Genomic DNA, 18,034 nt, shown 5'->3' on the forward strand with positions numbered 1-18,034 from the left:
AATGAGTAAATACAAATATTCACTGGTCTGAATCTGTGCTGCAAAACTCAAGTATGATATTTGAATATAAATATGAATATCCCAATACCGTTTACAGACAGCTGCTTACACTATGGAGGAATTAGAAGACTATTTCATGTGGATAAATGATTAGCATTTGGCAAAAGCTGCAATTAAATTTCTGAATAGGGGCCCAGCCTATTCTGAACCTTTTACCATATTACATCCTTTATTCTGGAAAAATTATCCTGGCTTACTATTTCCCAAACACATTCACCTTTGTGCTTCTTTGTGCTTTTGCTCATCCTGTTCATTTTTCCTGAAATGCACTTACCCCATCTCTGACTTTTGAAATCCCATCCATCCACCTTGGCCCTCTTCAGATAACAGCTTCTTCAGAAGAGATTCCCAGACTACCTTGCTTCTGAATCCCTGGAGGTTCCTGATGATCTCTTCTCTGTACTCACTTTGTTCATGTCCTTAGGTAGTGAACTTCGTGAAGGTGGGGTCTGTCTAGTGCTCCTGTGAATGCCCTGCAGCCCTGCAGGTGCCTAATATCTGTTTGTTAAACAGAACTGAGTGAATGAATATTGCTAATTATTTTTCCATGTTTGGGATATTCTTTCTAGGTTTTTAGCTATCACTTGTCAGCCAGTCAGCCCACAGATATTCATTATGTGCCTTCTGTATGCCGGGAACCTGAGATACCCAGGTGAAAGAGAAAGGCACTATCTCTGTCCTCAGTTCTAGCTGTTAGGAGGCAGACAATTGACATGTAAACCAATAAATCAATGATAATTTTAGATAAAGTAAATACTCAGAAGGCAATACAGTGAAAAGTACCTTAAGGTACTTCATTAGCTAGGGTAGCCAGGGCAGGCCTTCTAAGCAAAGGACAATTCAGAGCTGAAAACTGAGGGACACAGCCAGGGGAGGATCTGTGGGAACATTATTTCAAGCAGAAGAATCAGGAAGTGTACAAACCCTAAGGTGGAAGTCAACTTCGAGTATTTTGAGGATAGAAGGATGAGGGCATCATACATATACCCTGGTGAAGGAGGCCAGGAGTAGAGAGAGATATTCAGGATAATGACAAGGGCTAGATCAGGGCACTGTGGACCATAATAAGGAATTTGCAATGAGAAACCTTTGGTAGTTCTTAGAAAATGAATATGAACTGATTCATACCCAAATGAATTCTCAATATTGTTTTTTACAGGTATTGGCCATAATGTTCACTACCTTGCTATAATGAGTTAGGTGTTAACTTCAACTTGATTTCTGCAAATATAAAAAAAGGGACCTGGGTGGCTCAGTCAGTTAAGCAACCTGACTCTTGATTTCAGCTCAGGTCATGACCCCAGATCGCGGGATCATGGGATTGAGCCCCATGTTGGGCTCTGCACTGAGTGTGGAGCCTGCTTGAGATTCTCTCTCTCCCTCTGCCCCTTGTTCTCTCTTTCTAAAATAATTTAAAAAATTACATGTTGATAATGCTCAAGTCACTGTAAATTAAAAAATCAGTGTCACTACTACAATATCATTAAAATCAAATGTGTTTCCAGTAAACTACAGTTTTGAGCGTGTTTTTTTCTGGTTTCTGAGGTTGTTGGGGGAAAAGTGAATTTAGACTACTTCCTCTTTTCTTTTAAATATTTTTTTTTAAAGTAATCTCTACACTAAGCGTGGAGCTCAAACTCACAACTCCAAGATCGAGAGTTGCTGGCTCTTCTGACTGAGTCAGCTGGGCACCCCTAGACTACTTCCTCTTAAGAGCTATTTAAATGAACATAATTCAATTTGGAGTACTTTTTTTAATTTTTATATATATATTTTTTCTTAAGTAACTCTACCCCCAATATGGGGCTTGAACTCACAACCCTGAGATCAAGAGTTGCATGCTAGGTGCCCCAGTTTGGAATATTTTAATTGGTCAAGAATACCATAATACATAATACACGTGCATGTGTATGTCCAAATACATGGCTTAATAAGTATGATTTAATTACTGAGAATGGCAAATAAATAGAATATATCTAATCTTATCAGTCAATGTTAATATGTTGGCCTAATTAATTTGTTTCTAATCTCACGCGGAACAGGCCCGGCGTTTCCCGTCATACGCCTCGTGGGTGGGAGCAGCGCCCGGGAAGGCCGAGTGGAGCTCTACCATGCTGGTCAGTGGGGGACTGTCTGTGATGACCAGTGGGATGAAGCAGATGCAGAAGTGATCTGCAGGCAGCTGGGCCTGAGGTTTGTTTTTATTCTTGTTTTTAAATTTTGGAATCTGTTATTTCCATACCCAGAGGCAGGTGCCATGTATTTAAATTGCACATTTCCTCAGAGGAATAGAAAAAGCCACCTGGTGATCTTTGTACTAGGCTGTAGGCTCCCTGAAGAAAATTTATGTGTACTTATAGGTCTCCCTGTCTGTGTCTGAATCCAATTGATTTTATACCCTAAGAATCTCAGCCTTTTCCTACTGTTCATTAGTAGCCTTTACATTGCTCCTAGGTAATAACCAGCATCCTCAGTCACAGCAACTTACCGAAGTCATCTCATGAAACTGGTTGTTAGGCTTTGACTGAAGTTCGGTTCTTCTCCCCAAATATTATCTAAACTTTTGACTTTGCTTTCTTATTTGTTAGGTATGTGCTTAGGACAAAGGATGTTTATTAATGTGCAAGGAAAATAATTCCCACAGAAGGTGTGGAAATGAATGAAGCATATACAATAAAAACAGCAGTATGAAAATCAACATACCATGTTGCCCAAATTGTGATTATTCTGCAATAGCATGCTGTAATTTTGGATTTTTAATCTGTTTTTCTTTAGTGATTCTGAACATTGGTTTCACAAGCCTAAAAATTTCAAAATTGATACTTTACTTCAAGTTTGTAAATTTCATTTCGCACTTTGTGGGTGGTAGTGATGGGAGAGGCCTCTTGAGATCAAAGCTTCTCTGTTCATGTATCATTTTTTTTTTTCAATTAAGCATAATCCTTGACAGTGAAGCATGATTTTTGAAACTTAAACCATTTATACTCATTTGTTTTGCAATTGATCCCCCTCTTTTTCAAAACTCTGTGTTTATACTGGAGCAATTTAAAGGAAAATATTGACATCTTAACATTTTCCCTTCTAGATACTTCAGTATGTATCTCTTAAAAGTAAGACCACTGTGCTACATGGCCAAATCAACATTATCACAACTAATATAATTGGTAATCATTCTTAACATTGCCTAATACCTCACACATTCAGTTTCCCGTGGTTCTCTCACAATGTCCTTGACCAACAGTTTATCTTAAGCAGAATTTAGTCCACGATCATGCAGTGCATCTGGATGTTGTGTACCTGAAGTCTCTTTGAATCTAGAACAGCCTCTTGTTATTCATGACACTGACTTGCGGAAGAGACAGAACCAGTTGTTCTGGGGAATGTCCTACCTTCTGGATTTGTCTCATTTCTTCTTGCTGGTGTCATTTAGTTTACTCCTCTGGCTCTTGTAATTCCTGAAATAGGAGGCTAGATCCAAATGCTTGATTAGATCAAAGCAAGTATTTTGGCCAGGAACCATCAAAAGGGATGTGTTCTCCTCTTGCATCACAGAACAACCAGGGGTCTTCCCCACTGCTGAGGCTAAGCTTGAGCACGAGCACTTGGTTAAGGTGTCATTGGCCCAGTCCTTCACTGTGAAGATACATAGTCCCCCTGTAACCAATTCTGGGACCTATCCGCTATTTCACCGTTTATGTGTGGGAAGGGAACAGCATGGCAAATCCTGTGTCTCTGGGTCTTATAATGATCCGTTTACTGTTAAGTTTACTGGTGTTAAGTTTACTGGTATGATCCTTTTCCTTGGGCGGGTCAGAAATAGGGCCAACTAGTTCCCTTTGAGAAAACTGCTATTAATCATTAAATTTTGAGACTAGGTTTTAAAAGTGTCCAGGTGTTGTTGGAGTCAACCCAGCATAAAATTATCAGCATGTGCCCTGTTCTCAAAACAACCTGGATTTGAGTCCTACTTCTGGAGATGAGAAGAGTTATAGAATATCTCTTGGTCAGATTCCCTCATCTATAACATATCTCCTAACATATTGGGGCTGTTGTCTAACACAGGTACTAGAGCAGTTAGCACATGTAACAAGTATATAATATACATCAGCTATCAAGGTCAGTCAAATTAGGGACCGTTATAGTTGAAAGATATTATCATTATTTTTAAAAATGTTTATTTATTTTTGAGAGAGAGAGACAGAGTACGAGTGGGGCGGGGCAGAGAGAGAGGGAGACCCAGAAGCCAAAGCAGGCTCCTGGCTCTGAGCTGTCAGCACCGAGCCCGACACAGGGCTCGAACTCACTAACTGTGAGATCATGATTGGATGCTCGACTGGACTGAGCCACCCAGGCGCCCCTAGTTGAAAGATATTATTAACATTCAAAGTGAACCAAGTATTTGGTGGCAAGATTATCAAACACTATTTTTCTATGCAGAACTTCTATTTAGTTAGCTGTTTTATGAATTAAAATATGAATTTCATATTTTAAAACATTCTAGGGTCTGTATGTGTATATTTACTGGGCTATCGCTTGTGTAATCATTGGTGTACTAATTGATTTTCATGTTAGTTACTAAAAACTTACATCTTTGCAAAAAATTTTAAGAACGTTAAGGGTATAGTAGTAGCATATTTAACATTACCAGTTGCAGTATGGATTACTCTGTATTTAAGCTATAAAGCTTTTTAATTATTAATATATTTCTCTGGGGAAGAGGCAGGTTTTATTGCATAGAAAAATGCAAAAAAATTTCACAGACACACTGTGAATGTTAATTATATTTACAGTCATAGAAATGACCCTAAAAATTTATGTTGAAATGTACAATTTTCTTGAGAGCCAAAAAGTTTTTTCACTTACATTTTTTCACATTACATTAAACAGGGACCATTTTGACAAACAATAGTCTATTGCATAGAAAGAATGTAGAGATGGAATCACCAGGAAGACTATATTAGCATTGAACGCATGTGAGGGTCATGTGTTTATATCTTTCTTGAGCATTAGCTTATTGCTATATTTAAAAAAAAAATGTTGATTTATTTATTTTGAGAGAGAGAGTGCAAGCGAGGGAGGAGCAGAGAAGAGGGAGAAAGAGAATCTGAAGCAGACTCCCTGCTGTCAGTGCAGAGCCCAACGTGGGCCTTGATCCCACAACCTTGAGGTCATGACCTGAACCGAAATCAAGAGTCGGATGTTTAACCCACTGAGCCAGGTGCCCCTTATTGCTTTGTTTTGTATGAGGAGATTCATGTTTAGAAAAGTAAAAGAAAGGAAAAATATGTCCCAATATACAAGGCAGCAGAACTCCTCCACGAGCCTAGGCAACAAGCAACAATTCAGCTTGGTAGACATTTGTTTTTATTGTAAGTACTCTGAGGCCCTGAGCTGATATTGTTTGCTGGATTTCTTTCACTTGATTTAATAATTACCTCATAAGCTTGCATTAAAGCAGTATTCTGCAACTGTGCTTCCTTTAGAATCTGTTTTGCTTACTTAATGGCACAGCCCTCTCAGATGAAATAGTTTTTAATGGCACATGGTTGATAACAGCGTAATTGTTGCTTGTCTGGATTTATGATTTTTTCCTAAGCAAATTTCATCTCAGTCTTATTTGTTTGTTGAATTCCCAGAGGGAAACTACATCATGCCTCCCTGGAGTGGTAGTTACAATTTCTTTGCGAGACGCTGTTTTTGTTGACTTTCATCTTTTAATGGTGTCTGTAGAGTTTTTGGAGCTGGCAAGCTTCCTAAATACAAAAGAAATTACTGTACTTTTGATACTTCAATTTGATTAACTCACAGCTTGGAGAAAGATGAGGAACAGGAAAGGAGGCAGCCAGATGTCAGAAAGTTGACTTGAGAATGCATATGTACACAGTGAAGTTTCAGGTGGAGACATTTTAATCAGAATTCCTTTTGTGCAGTTAAAGTTAAAACATTTCCTGTGTCTTTCAAAACCCTTAAAAGCATATCTTAGAACTATGACATCATATTTTATTGTGTGGATATGCCATAATTTACATAGGAATTTAAAAATTGTGAACACATCTTTCTTAGGGTTTTATTTATTTATTTATTTTTGGCTATGAAATTATCTACAGAACAATTTTATTGAGTGATCAGAATAAAAATCTGGTACAAATTGCTTTTAAAAAATACTTCTTTCCTTTTTTTTATTTTACTGTTCATTAATTTTTTCACATTTTATAGATTTTACCATAAAGATAAACTTGGTACAGGGAGTTATTGAGCAGGAGAGAGACCTTGTCTAGCAGAAGAGGAAATTAGTCCCTCTGTGATTACCTGAAGCCCCAAAGTCATACTGTTAAATGAGAACTAGAATCTTGAGACTTATGGTTCCCACTGTAGCATTTTTTTCTTTCATGTTATAGTATTTGCAAAATAGCCAGGTGTTATTAAGAATAAATAGCAATATAGACCTGAAAGAAATAGGGAAGTCAAGAGATAAAGGTAAATTGTAGGGAGAAAATGATGATGACACATTTTAGATAGACTACATTTGAGGTGCCATAGATACCTCATTGAGAATGCCCCAAGAGGCTGTAAGATAGCAAAATGTTTCAGAGTTAGCTCTGTTTTTGCCAGACAAGTTTTACTATCCAGTGGTGGTATAACGCTGGGCAAATCACTTAATTTCTGGGCCTCAGTTTCCTCATCTGTATATGGGGATCATAATATGGGGTTGTAGGGAGGATTAAATGAGTTAATACATATAAAGCTGTTAGACCAGTGCCTGGCATGCAGTAATCATTCAGTGTACATCAAATATCACTATTGGAAAGGCAGGGGATTTGTTCTCCAGAGAGAAACCTAGGATATTGATCATTAAAGACGAGGTTTTTTACTCATAGGTTATAAGTGTCACACACTGATATTTGAAGTGAAAGGACTAATCTTTCATAACCTAACAAACAATAATCTTGCACAATAGAATTGCCCGACTCTATTTTGCATCTACTCAAAGTAGTAACTAAGCCTGGGGATTGAATTAGTTAGATGGTGCTATTTATTTGGTCTTTTTCTATGAAAACAAACTTCACACAAATACAATCAGATTAGCTAAATAGATTTAAGAATGTTTTGGATAAGGATCAGAGGTAGAATCAATTTAGTGTTTATTGGGCATTGCTGTTATGTAGGTCAAATAGCTTTACAGAAAAAACAACAACCTTGATTTATTAAATCAGTGTATTATATTAGAGCACCCCTATTCCACAAATTTATTCTGTGGTCAGAGGGTAAGAAAGTGGGCCACACTGGAAATTTTACTACAAATGAACTGCTGGGGGTTGGTGTGGGAATAATTTCCATAAGGGAAGGACAAAGAACACACAGCTTTATCGAATTCACGTGGCAATTATTTGACTTTAACAGTCCATGAGTTTTATGTTGCTTTTCCCAGTATTGCCCAATCTCTGTAAAAGCAGAGTCATCAGCTTCTTTGATGTTCCCTAAAAGCCAGCACAGTCGAGGACACCAGGAAATACTATGGGCTCTGAAGGAATATGTGTATATGTAAAATTCTTCTTAATTTTAATAAACTCGAAAATGAGCCAGAAAAACCTAGTGTGTGTTGCATTATAGTTTCCTGGTTCACATTTTTGTTGTTGTCATCAGATTTATTCAATTTTTTCTGACTAGTTTATTTCAATTAAACATTTTGTGATCATTAAAATAATATTTATAAATAATGGAAAATATGGAAATATATAAGGAAGATCATAAAACACCCAAGTAGTGTTTTAAGAGCATTTTATCATAGATGACTTTCCCCAGAGTCACGACTAGGGGGTTATTCCTCTGTATCTTGTGTTCTCCCTTAAGGAAGGGACGCAGTTCAGAGGCAACTAATCAGGCCTTTCGTTTTTCCCTAGGACCTCTATCACATAATCTTTAACATATTTGAAACACAGTATATTTCAGTTACTCTGCCCAGCCTATCTTGAATCACTCCCAGCTAATCATTAATTTAGGGTTGGTTTTGGAGTGGGGTGGGTAGGGAATAAAAAGACTTTAGTCTGTAACCTTTTAGCCTAAATATTGTACAAAAAATGATACTAATCTTTTAAATCTCTAAAAATATATGTTAGCTAAGAATGCATTCCTATTGTCTTAATTTGACCATTACCTGACCATTTGACCTGTCATTTGTTCAATAGCCATGAATATTTCTTCTGTGAATAGCCTGATCTTCTCCCTTCCCCTACTTTATGTTGGTTGTTTTGTCTTTCATTATAATGTAATTATAACATTATTATTAATTTCTAGGAGTTCTTTTCTTTGATTGCTGTTATATATTACAAATATTTCTTCCTGCTTGTTGGTTTGCCTTTTGACTATGATTATGGTGTGTTTTGCTATACAGTATTTAAATTTATATGTGGTTAAATTACACTTTTTTTAGTTTTTCTGACTTTTGGGTTTCTTATCTTGCTCAGGAAATCCTCTTTGTCCCAAGGTGATGTTATTCTTATACTATGGTCTTTATTTTATTCTAGTGACTTCTTAACCTTCCTTTCTCCTATCTATCTTTCTTTCTTTCTTTCTTTCTTTCTTTCTTTCTTTCTTTCCTTTTAGTGTTTCTTTTTTTGAGAGAGAGAGAGAGAGAGAGAGAGAGAGAGAGAGAGAGAGAGAGAGAATGAGTTGGGGAGAGGCAGAGAGAGAGGGGGACAGAGGATCTGAAGTGGGCTCTGTGCTGACAGCAGAAAGCCCGATATGGGGCTCTAACTCATGAACCATGAGATCATGGCCTGAGCCAAATCAGACACTTAAATGACTGAACCACCCAGATGCCTCCTTCCTTCCTCCCTTCCTTCCTTCCTGTTCTTTCTTTCTTTCTTTCTTTCTTTCTTTCTTTCTTTCTTTCTTTCAATATTTACCTCTTTAAACCCTCTGAAATTTACGTTTTGCTTCTGAGTTGGGATCAAATTTTATATTCTTCCATATTTTATATTCTTCCATATTCCTTATAGCACCTAATCCTGGCTCAGTGAATTGTACCCATTGAAATTTTCTTCAGTAGATCTTTTTCTTTCCTGGCATTTATCCCAGGGCAATGATCCAAGGAGGCTGTTAATCTGCCTTTCTCCAAAGCTTTCCTATCTGGCTTCCCCATGACCTTCATCAGTCATCCTGTCTCCTCTGCCTGTGTTCTCCAACTTTCAGTGTTCTCTACATCAGCTTTCATATTTGCTTTCATTAATCTCTTTCCTTTAGAGCAAGGGTCAACAAACTTTTCCTGTGAAGGGCCAGATAGTAAGTACTTTAGACTTTGCAACTACTCAACTGTGCCTTTGTAGTACAAAGGCAGCCATAGATAGTAAGTTGGGAATGAGTGTGGCTTTGTTCCAAAAAACCTTATTTCTGGACAGTCCAATTTGAATTTCATATGGCCTTCCCGTGTCAAAAACTGTATTCTTGATTTGATTTTTCCTCAACCATTTATAAAGTGTAAAAACCACTCTTCACTCCTGGCCATATAAAAACAGGTGGTGTGCTGAATTTACCCCTTGGGTGGGAGTTTGCTGATCTCTGCTTAGGAGCCACAGCAAGGGATCAGATTCTTTGCTTTCATCCTGGACTGTCCTGTTAAAAAAGGTGCCGCAGGTCTCAGGAATGCATCTCCAAGCACCTCCCTTCTTTGAACCAAACTTAGTAAATATATTAACATATTTAAAATAATACATTTCAGTTATTCGGGCTTCCAAATTCTGGACTAACTCACCATCAGTACATGACTTTAGAGTTATTTTCAGTGGGTATTACACTGTTCCCATGTTCAATTTCGTGTGAATGTTATATGAAAATCTTTCTTTTGGAAGGCGATATCTATTCTACTATGGGCAACTTAAAACATTTTAATTTATTCACAGCCTTAGAGACTACTATTACAAGATCATTTGGGTATAGAATATATTTTTCTAGGAGCATAAATGCTATCTTTAGAAAAAAAATTTTTTTGGTTACTACAATTGTTTTGGTAAAATGCCTTACGTGCACTAAAAGGCTTGAAATTTTTGGCCTCCGATTATCTGTGTCTCTGCCACAAGAATCCCAAGTTGAGTGATGTAAGTCATAGCTTAATGATCTTTTGGGCCATCATCTTACGGTCCTTAAAAAAAAACAACGTAGACTTGTCCAATATCTTACAGGCTACAGATTACTTCCATAAGTAATTTTTTTAAATGATTTCAAAACAAATTAATTAATTAATTAATTAAACCATGTTTGCAACCTTAAAACCAGAAAATGTTAAGATTTTCATTGATTCAACCCTGCCCACCACTTGCCTGACTCTACCTTTGGGGAGCAGGGAGAACAAAAACTATGCTGTTTGTTTAAACCAAATGCCAAATGGTTTTTAAATAAATTGCTTAGCAGTGAAAAATATGCTCTTCATCAACCATGAAGGGGAAGCTTCTTGAAAGTGCCAGATTGGGAAAGGTACCAACATTTATTCAGTTCCTACTTTGCATCAGTTTAATTCTTATAACCCTGCAAGGGAACATTTATCATCCCTATGTTCAAAAGAAGCATTTCAGGCCTGGAAGGTTTTTGTAACTTCTCCGGGGCAGCTTACGTTGGTAAAAATAGAGCCCAGATTTGAATCTGAAGGCCTGTCTCCACATCTGCTTTTCTTCTTCAAAGATTCAGCTTGGAAAGAATAAGCTTTTGGACATGGTCAGTAATATATGAACATGTATATGTGTGTCCATATTACACTCTTCTGTGGGCACATAGACATACATTGAAACAACTGAAAACTTCATTTAAAAAAATCCTATTAATTGAGCATTTATTCCTTCTTTCCAGAAGAGTAGAAATGGCTTTTTGTTCTGCCATATGTATCCCTTAGCAAAACAAATTCACTCACCAAGTTGTATCATTTGGTAATTTCATTTGTGTTAGGATTATTTTTTTTCCTTTCACATTTGTCTGATTAGCTCTAGATATTAATCTTTAATATTTGTTGGGGCAGTCTTCTTAGAGGCTACTGTATGACAAATATCAGGTAATGACTCAAGTGTCAGGATTCTAAATTTAAAAATTTTAACTCCACCAAAATATGCTGCATAAGCTACCTATTTTTCCTTTCCTCCAGCTTTCTTCACACCTCTTCCTATAAACATTCCTTTATCTTTCCCCTTGCAGAATCTCTGGATATTAAACAGGAAGTGGGTCAAGTGATAATGGAACAAGTATTTGCTTTAATGGTATTTAAAAAGTTTAACTTTATTAATACCTTTAATAAAGGGTATTAAAGGGTTTAACTTTCAGATGTTTGGGGGTTTTCCTTATTGTTTAATTAATTAATTAATTAATTTTAAGTTTATTTATTTATTTTGAGAGAGAGAGAGAGCATGAGCAGGGCAGGGGGCAGAGAGAGGAAAGAGAGAGAATCCCAAGCAGGCTCTGCACTGTCAGAGTGGAGCCCAGTGCGGGGCTTGATCTCACGAATCATGAGATCACGACCTGAGCAGAAACCAAGAGTTGGACACTTAACCAACTGAGCCACCTAGCCACCCCTCGGGTTTGTTTTAGGCACGTTCTCTTAGAAGAAACTTCCATGGTATCTAGATTAGTCAAATAAGCTCTTCTTTAACCATGAAGTTGATTATCTAAAACTTTGCCATTGCTGGGGTATTATACACATTTAGCAAACTTTTTTTCCCCTTCAATATATTTTGGTTTAAATTCTCAAGTTAGTTATAATGATGTGAGAAAAAGGCAACTAAAATAATGGGGAATAACCACAAATATAAATGCTCTACTCTAAAAATTAAAAGGCTAAAAGGTGTTGAAATTGCAATTTCTGAAGTTATTAATCATTTTGACAGTCAATCATGATCATCTTGAGTGAAATCTGACATTCTAGAATGTGGTATCAGTTTGAATTGTGGCAGAAGTAAATTTAGTACAAATAAATTTGAGTCAAGAGATGTTTTAGTTAGAAATATGTTTGGTTGTGAGTAACAGAGAACTGAAAATAACAGTGGCTTAAGCAAGATAAGAGTTTACTTCTCTCTCAAGAGAACAGAGGTAGCCAGCTCAAGGCTAGTATGGTGGTTCCACAATCATCAGGGCCCAGGCTCTTTCTTGCTTGTAGTTCTGTCATTCTTAACATAGCACCTCATGGACCAATATAGCTTCTCAAGCTCTAGCCATCACCTCTGCCTTGCAGTCAGCAGAAAGGAGAGAGTGGAACAAAAATACTTCCTGGAAGTGATATAGGACAACACTTCTACTTAAATATCATTGGTCAAAACTTAGTCATCTAAGATGGGTACAGAGTTTGAGTTTGGGATGATTAAAGAGTTCTGGACATGGGTGGTGGTAGTGGTAATAGTTGCACAAGAATGAGAATGTGCTTAGTACACTTAAAAATGGTTAAAGTGGTAAATGTTATGCTCTGTGTATTTTAAAACAAACAGTTATCTGGAAGGAGAAGAGGCTGGGAAATGTGGTCTTTACTCAGGATAGCCATTGCCCTCCTAAAAATCTGTGGTTCCATTTCTAATGAAGAAAAGGAGAGTAAATATTGGGGGATAACTAGCAGTCTAAAACATTTGTGATGGCCGGGACGCCTGGGTGGCTCAGTTGGTTAAGCTTCCAACTTCGGCTCAGGTCAGCCCATGTTGGGCTCTGTGCTGACAGCTCAGAGCCTGAAGCCTGCTTCAGGAATCTGTGTCTCCCTGTCTCTCTGCCCTTCCCCTGCTCATGTTTTGTCTCCCTTTCTCAAAAACAAACAAACATTTAAAAAAAATTTAAAACATTTGTGATGGCCAAAAATATAAAGAGTAACAAATGAACAAGAAAGAAATACAGCTAGTCATATATGAGCTATGGGAGTGAATTGGTAAGGGGAAGTATGGATTAATCATAAATATGCGTTTACTGGGGTAAAAGAAATTATGTCAGACTAACTTTTAATGTCTAATCCAGAATTCTTATGTTTGTTCAGTGGCATTGCCAAAGCATGGAACCAGGCATATTTTGGGGAAGGCTCTGGTCCAATAATGTTGGATGAGGTACGCTGTACTGGGAATGAGCTTTCTATTGAACAATGTCCAAAGAGTTCCTGGGGAGAGCATAACTGTGACCATAAAGAAGATGCTGGAGTGTCCTGTACCCCTCTGACAGGTAAGAATTTCACCCCATTAATCTACCAACTCTTGCCCGCACCACCATCTGGGCTTACCTTTTTTTCTCTTCAATTTAAGATAATATAAATGAGCATGCAAATAAATCCTACAAATAAAACTAAAAAACAAAAACAAAAACCCAAATGAACACAAGCTGTGTATTAAAATGGTATGTTCTTATCCATAAATATTTCTGAATTTGTCACCCTAAAGCTATACAGTCCTAAAAATACAATTTTGTTGCAATATATAATGAAATAATCAAATCCAATAATCAAAATCAGTGTGCAATGATAAATTTCATATACTAGGTATATATTTAGTTCTTTTATCTATTGACCTGCCTTGACTCCGAATACGTTCCTAACTGGTGAAACCATATTGATGGGATTGTCGGGTAAAGCACACTAGTAAAGGAACCAACTTAACTTGCCAGCGCTCACCTCTCCAACTGTTCCAAATCACAGCATGCTGGTCAGGATGTGTTAAAAGAAGGGCATGTCTGAGTACAAATAAGTGCGTTTGCATATGTACTTACATGTTTTGTGGGAAGAAGGGGGAAAGGGACAGACAAGAAGTTGGGTCATCACAAATCCATTGTTTCTATGGTAAAAAGAACTTGAAGAAAATAAGTGGGGTTTGTAATCTTTCTTTAAAAAATGAAAATAAAAACTTTGGAGGGCCCATGAAGTGCTGAAGTTATACCTTTTTATTTTTTTTTAATTTTTTTTTTTAACGTTTATTTATTTTTGAGACAGAGAGAGACAGAGCATGAATGGGGGAGGGTCAGAGAGAGGGAGACACAGATTCTGAAACAGGCTCCAGGCTCTGAGCGGTCAGCACAGAGCCCAATGTGGGGCTTGAACTCACGGACCGTGAGATCATGACCTGAGCTGAAGTCGGACACTTAACCGACTGAGCCACCCAGGCACCCCTATACCTTCTTATTTATATAGTTCTATACATGCTGTTGTTTTTATTAGCAGAATAACATGTTTATATACAATACAAATATAAAATTTATACCAGATTTTAAGCCAGAGAACATCATCTTTTTGGGTCTCCATTTCCTCCTCTTTCAAATGAGTGTAATTTTGTAGTGTTACTGTGATGGTCAAATGAGGTAAAATGTGTAGCAGTGTTTTGCAGACTGTAAAGTATTACATTAATAAGTGATTATGTTGCTAAGAGACCATTTACTTTACAGATCCCAGAGATTCATGAAAAGTATCACCTTTCCCCAGGATTATTTATATGTTTCGTTTGGGGATGTTTGGATTATCTTGCATGGAAATGGCTTTTAAATCTACTTTTGGGGGGATAAATGTATTATATATCTGCTATGCAGCTCTTAACAGGGTTTTCTGGGAATTAATTATTCATTGAATTCATAAGCTTCAAATTCAGATCTGTATTATCAATAAAAGAACACAAGTGAGACGTGTACCCCAGTTTTTATAATTTATGAATGCCTAAGGAATAATAAATGCATTGACATGATAGACCACACTTTAACCAGAATAGCTTTTTCTGTCTTCGTATTTCAGTACTTTTTTCATTTGCAGTTAAAATTTTGAACCATTTCCAAGTTTCGATGTTTTCTTATTTTTTAAGTTTAAATGACTAATTTTCTCATACTTCTGGAGATTGAAGCTATAGGAAATTTCCCAAATATTATTTAATCTGGAGAAATCTAAATAACTATTTTCGAATTATATCAGAGTATATTTTTCTGATCAGAAATTAGAAGTGCAAATAAGGAGAAAAGAATATTTTGTTAGGACAAATATATGTTATGTCATACTTCAGAAACAGTCCAATGACAGATCACTGAGCAGTCTTGAAATAAGTTAAACAAAAGGCCTAGAGAGAGAGGTGATAATTTTAGTGAAATTAAAATGTTGTTCCTTTTTTGATAAGTGGTTTGCTAAGTCTCTGTGTCTCCTTCTTACCACAGATGGGGTCATCAGACTTGGAGGTGGTAAAGGCAGCCATGAGGGTCGCCTGGAGGTGTATTATAGGGGACGGTGGGGGACTGTCTGCGATGATGGCTGGACTGAGCTGAATACATATGTGGTTTGCCGACAACTGGGATTTAAGTAAGGTCCATTGATATGATGCAGCTCAATGCAAGTTACATTTTTTAAATTCTCATTTTACAATCCTTACTTATAATTTCTATCATACTAAAAGTGCATGTTCTCTATCATCTGTCTACCTACCTACCTGCCTATTCACCTATCTATATATGGAGTAACTATAAAAAATAAAAATTAAAAAAAATAACATTTTCTGTGATGACAAATAACCATGCCTTGTTTTTATCTCATTACCTTTCCTGTCACCACCCCTCTTCTTGAGTAATTGATTGGAGCCATCGGTGACTTTTAGGTTTTCTTTGTGTCCATTCAAGTAAGACTGTATGCTTTGAATGCTCAACTTTCTTCTGACGCATCACTGCTACTAGATGTCCTTAGTTCTGACATCATTGTGTCTAAAATTGCAGGCAAGCCCAGTGTCAATCCCTTGCTTAAATGTGATGATAATTATCACTTTTATTTGAGAAAAACAGCCTTCTTGTCATGAGATGACCTTTAGAACTCACCCTTGACCTTACTCTCTTAAAAGCTAGTATCACACTTTGGGCAATATATTTCATGTCACACACGTAATGCATTCCAGAGTAAAGATTTCAGTTGGTCTGCAAATGATGCCTTTTAGCTAATATTTGAATGAAGCTTATGAATGCCCATTCTTTCTTGTTTTTCATATTTCTGGGTCATGCTTGAATTAATTCTCAGGCTTGGAAAAATTGGCAAAATTATTTCATGCTTGAGACAGAGCTAATTGCATATACTCATTAAACCTTAAAAATATACTTTCATCCAAGCTAGGTATGATCGTGTTTAAACATATTTTTTAAATTTGTCAAAGTAATGTAAAATATTAGATTTTAGAAAATAAAAATTAAAAACTACCCCTAATTTTTCCATTCTTAAGCCATTATTATTATAATTTGTGTGTATAATTTTATAACAACTTTAATAGTAAGTACATGCATTTTCTATCCATATTTCTTACCTTTATAGTACTACAGTCATAATTTTTAATGATAACATAATGTCCATTGAATATTCATGTCATAATTTACTTAATATTTAGGTTAGTTTAATTTTTCCTGTTATAACTAATGATATCATGAAGATATAAATACATATTATTGCCCAATATTTTGAATTTTCATGGACAGTGCAGTTATAATTATTGGGTTGAGGGGTATGATGTACAAACCAAATAAATATTAATGCTTAATTCATAAGAATTATTTAATAAATACTATTTCATCTTTAAGTGAATGTTAGACCTGAGAACTGCATTCTATTTTCACAGATTTAGAAAGATTCATAAATATTATTAGTCACTCTCTTCATATTTTTCCTTATTAATAAAAACAACAGAATGAGACTTAGTGTTTCTATTTTATTAATTTTGTTTTACAAATATATTCAATTTTTCTTGTATATACAGAGAATCAGAATTTAATGGTTCAAAAAGTATTCTCACTAATATTTGTTAACAGTTCTATAAGATTGTGTTGGAAGGTAAAATAGGCATGTACCACATGTACTTTTGGTTTACAGGAGAATTTCTAAAGCAGAATACCATTTTGGAATGAGGAATGGGTGAACTCTTAAGTTTCTTTGCACAAATAAAATCCCAAAGTAAAATGACCTCTTGTCATCTGTTCTATAGTTGATATGGACAGACAGCAATCAGAATGATGCATTATTTGGATAAATGGTATAAGTTGAAAGTGGTAGCAATATGAGATTTAGGATAATTTTTTTTCTAGCTCAGATTTGATTAGTCAGCAAAATAGGGGAAATCTTAGAATAATTAATTAAAAGCTGCACTGTTTTAATCTATTAAAATGTTCATGTTCTTAGATAAATGTATCAAATATGTGCAAAGGAAAATAATTGGGAAACTTCATGCCAGAAAGATCTCTTTATATTCTTTGTACAGAAATAATGAAAGCATTCAGTGAGGGAAGTGATTGACATAAAATTTTAAGAGTAAGAGTTTAATTACATAGACTCTTAGGCCTGAAAGGCACCTTAAATAGTTTTTAGCTCAGTGATTTCTGGAGATTTGGATTTTACAGAACAAAGAAAGTAAAATTGGTGAAGGATGAATGACTTAGTTACCAATTTTTTTTTTGTAGATTTTACCGAGTTCTATAATGTATGTATTTATTATAATTTTTTGTAGTGCATTGTTATAATTAAGGTCAATTGGAACACAAAGATAATTTCTAAAAAATTTAAAAATCAGATTTATGTAACCTTATGAAAAGCTAAGAACATTGCTGTTATTTGATTTTTATGGCCGAAATCCAAGCAAGTCTCATGATGGACTGGGTGTAGTGTTTGAGGAATCACTGAACTAATATACACAGTTTTATTTTGGAAGGGATGATACCAAAGAGGTCTAGAGAAGGTGATGAAATCAGGTGGCTCTTCAGAGCTGAGACAAGACAACTGTTCTGGTTTTATGGTTCATGATATTATTTCCATTGTCAGAAATTGGAGTTCTATCTTGTTTTGCATTCTCTCTCATGAGTTAATTATCCATTAGGTGACTGTTGAATCAATCAGAAATTTTCATGTGATCAAAATGTGTGCTGGAGTGAACACTGCTCTAAGAACTGTGTCCTTAAGATAGGAGAAAGAACAAATATCCTCGAGTCGTGATGCTTAATTAGGTTGTTTGTTTTTATGTTTTGTGGTTCCTTGACACAAGAG

General features: G+C 36.0%; 1 protein-coding gene and 1 long non-coding RNA gene across 4 annotated transcripts in view; both read left to right on the forward strand.

Moving 5' to 3' along the window:
• LOC109248620 (uncharacterized) overlaps window positions 1–18,034 on the forward strand; it is a 249,515-nt gene that overhangs the window by 89,044 nt on the left and 142,437 nt on the right. The window lies entirely within an intron of this gene.
• PRSS12 (serine protease 12) overlaps window positions 1–18,034 on the forward strand; it is a 75,782-nt gene that overhangs the window by 18,006 nt on the left and 39,742 nt on the right. For all 3 annotated transcript variants that reach the window (XM_053901286.1, XM_019418386.2, XM_053901287.1), the window contains 3 exons: window positions 2,103–2,253; window positions 13,049–13,227; window positions 15,187–15,328. In XM_053901286.1, the coding sequence (XP_053757261.1) occupies window positions 2,103–2,253; window positions 13,049–13,227; window positions 15,187–15,328 (472 nt within the window). The remainder of the gene's footprint in view (window positions 1–2,102; window positions 2,254–13,048; window positions 13,228–15,186; window positions 15,329–18,034) is intronic.

The sequence above is a fragment of the Panthera pardus genome, unplaced genomic scaffold, assembly GCF_024362965.1.
Source record: "Panthera pardus isolate Hobbes unplaced genomic scaffold, ASM2436296v1 HiC_scaffold_13, whole genome shotgun sequence".
In the NCBI taxonomy this organism is placed as follows: Eukaryota; Metazoa; Chordata; class Mammalia; order Carnivora; family Felidae; genus Panthera; species Panthera pardus.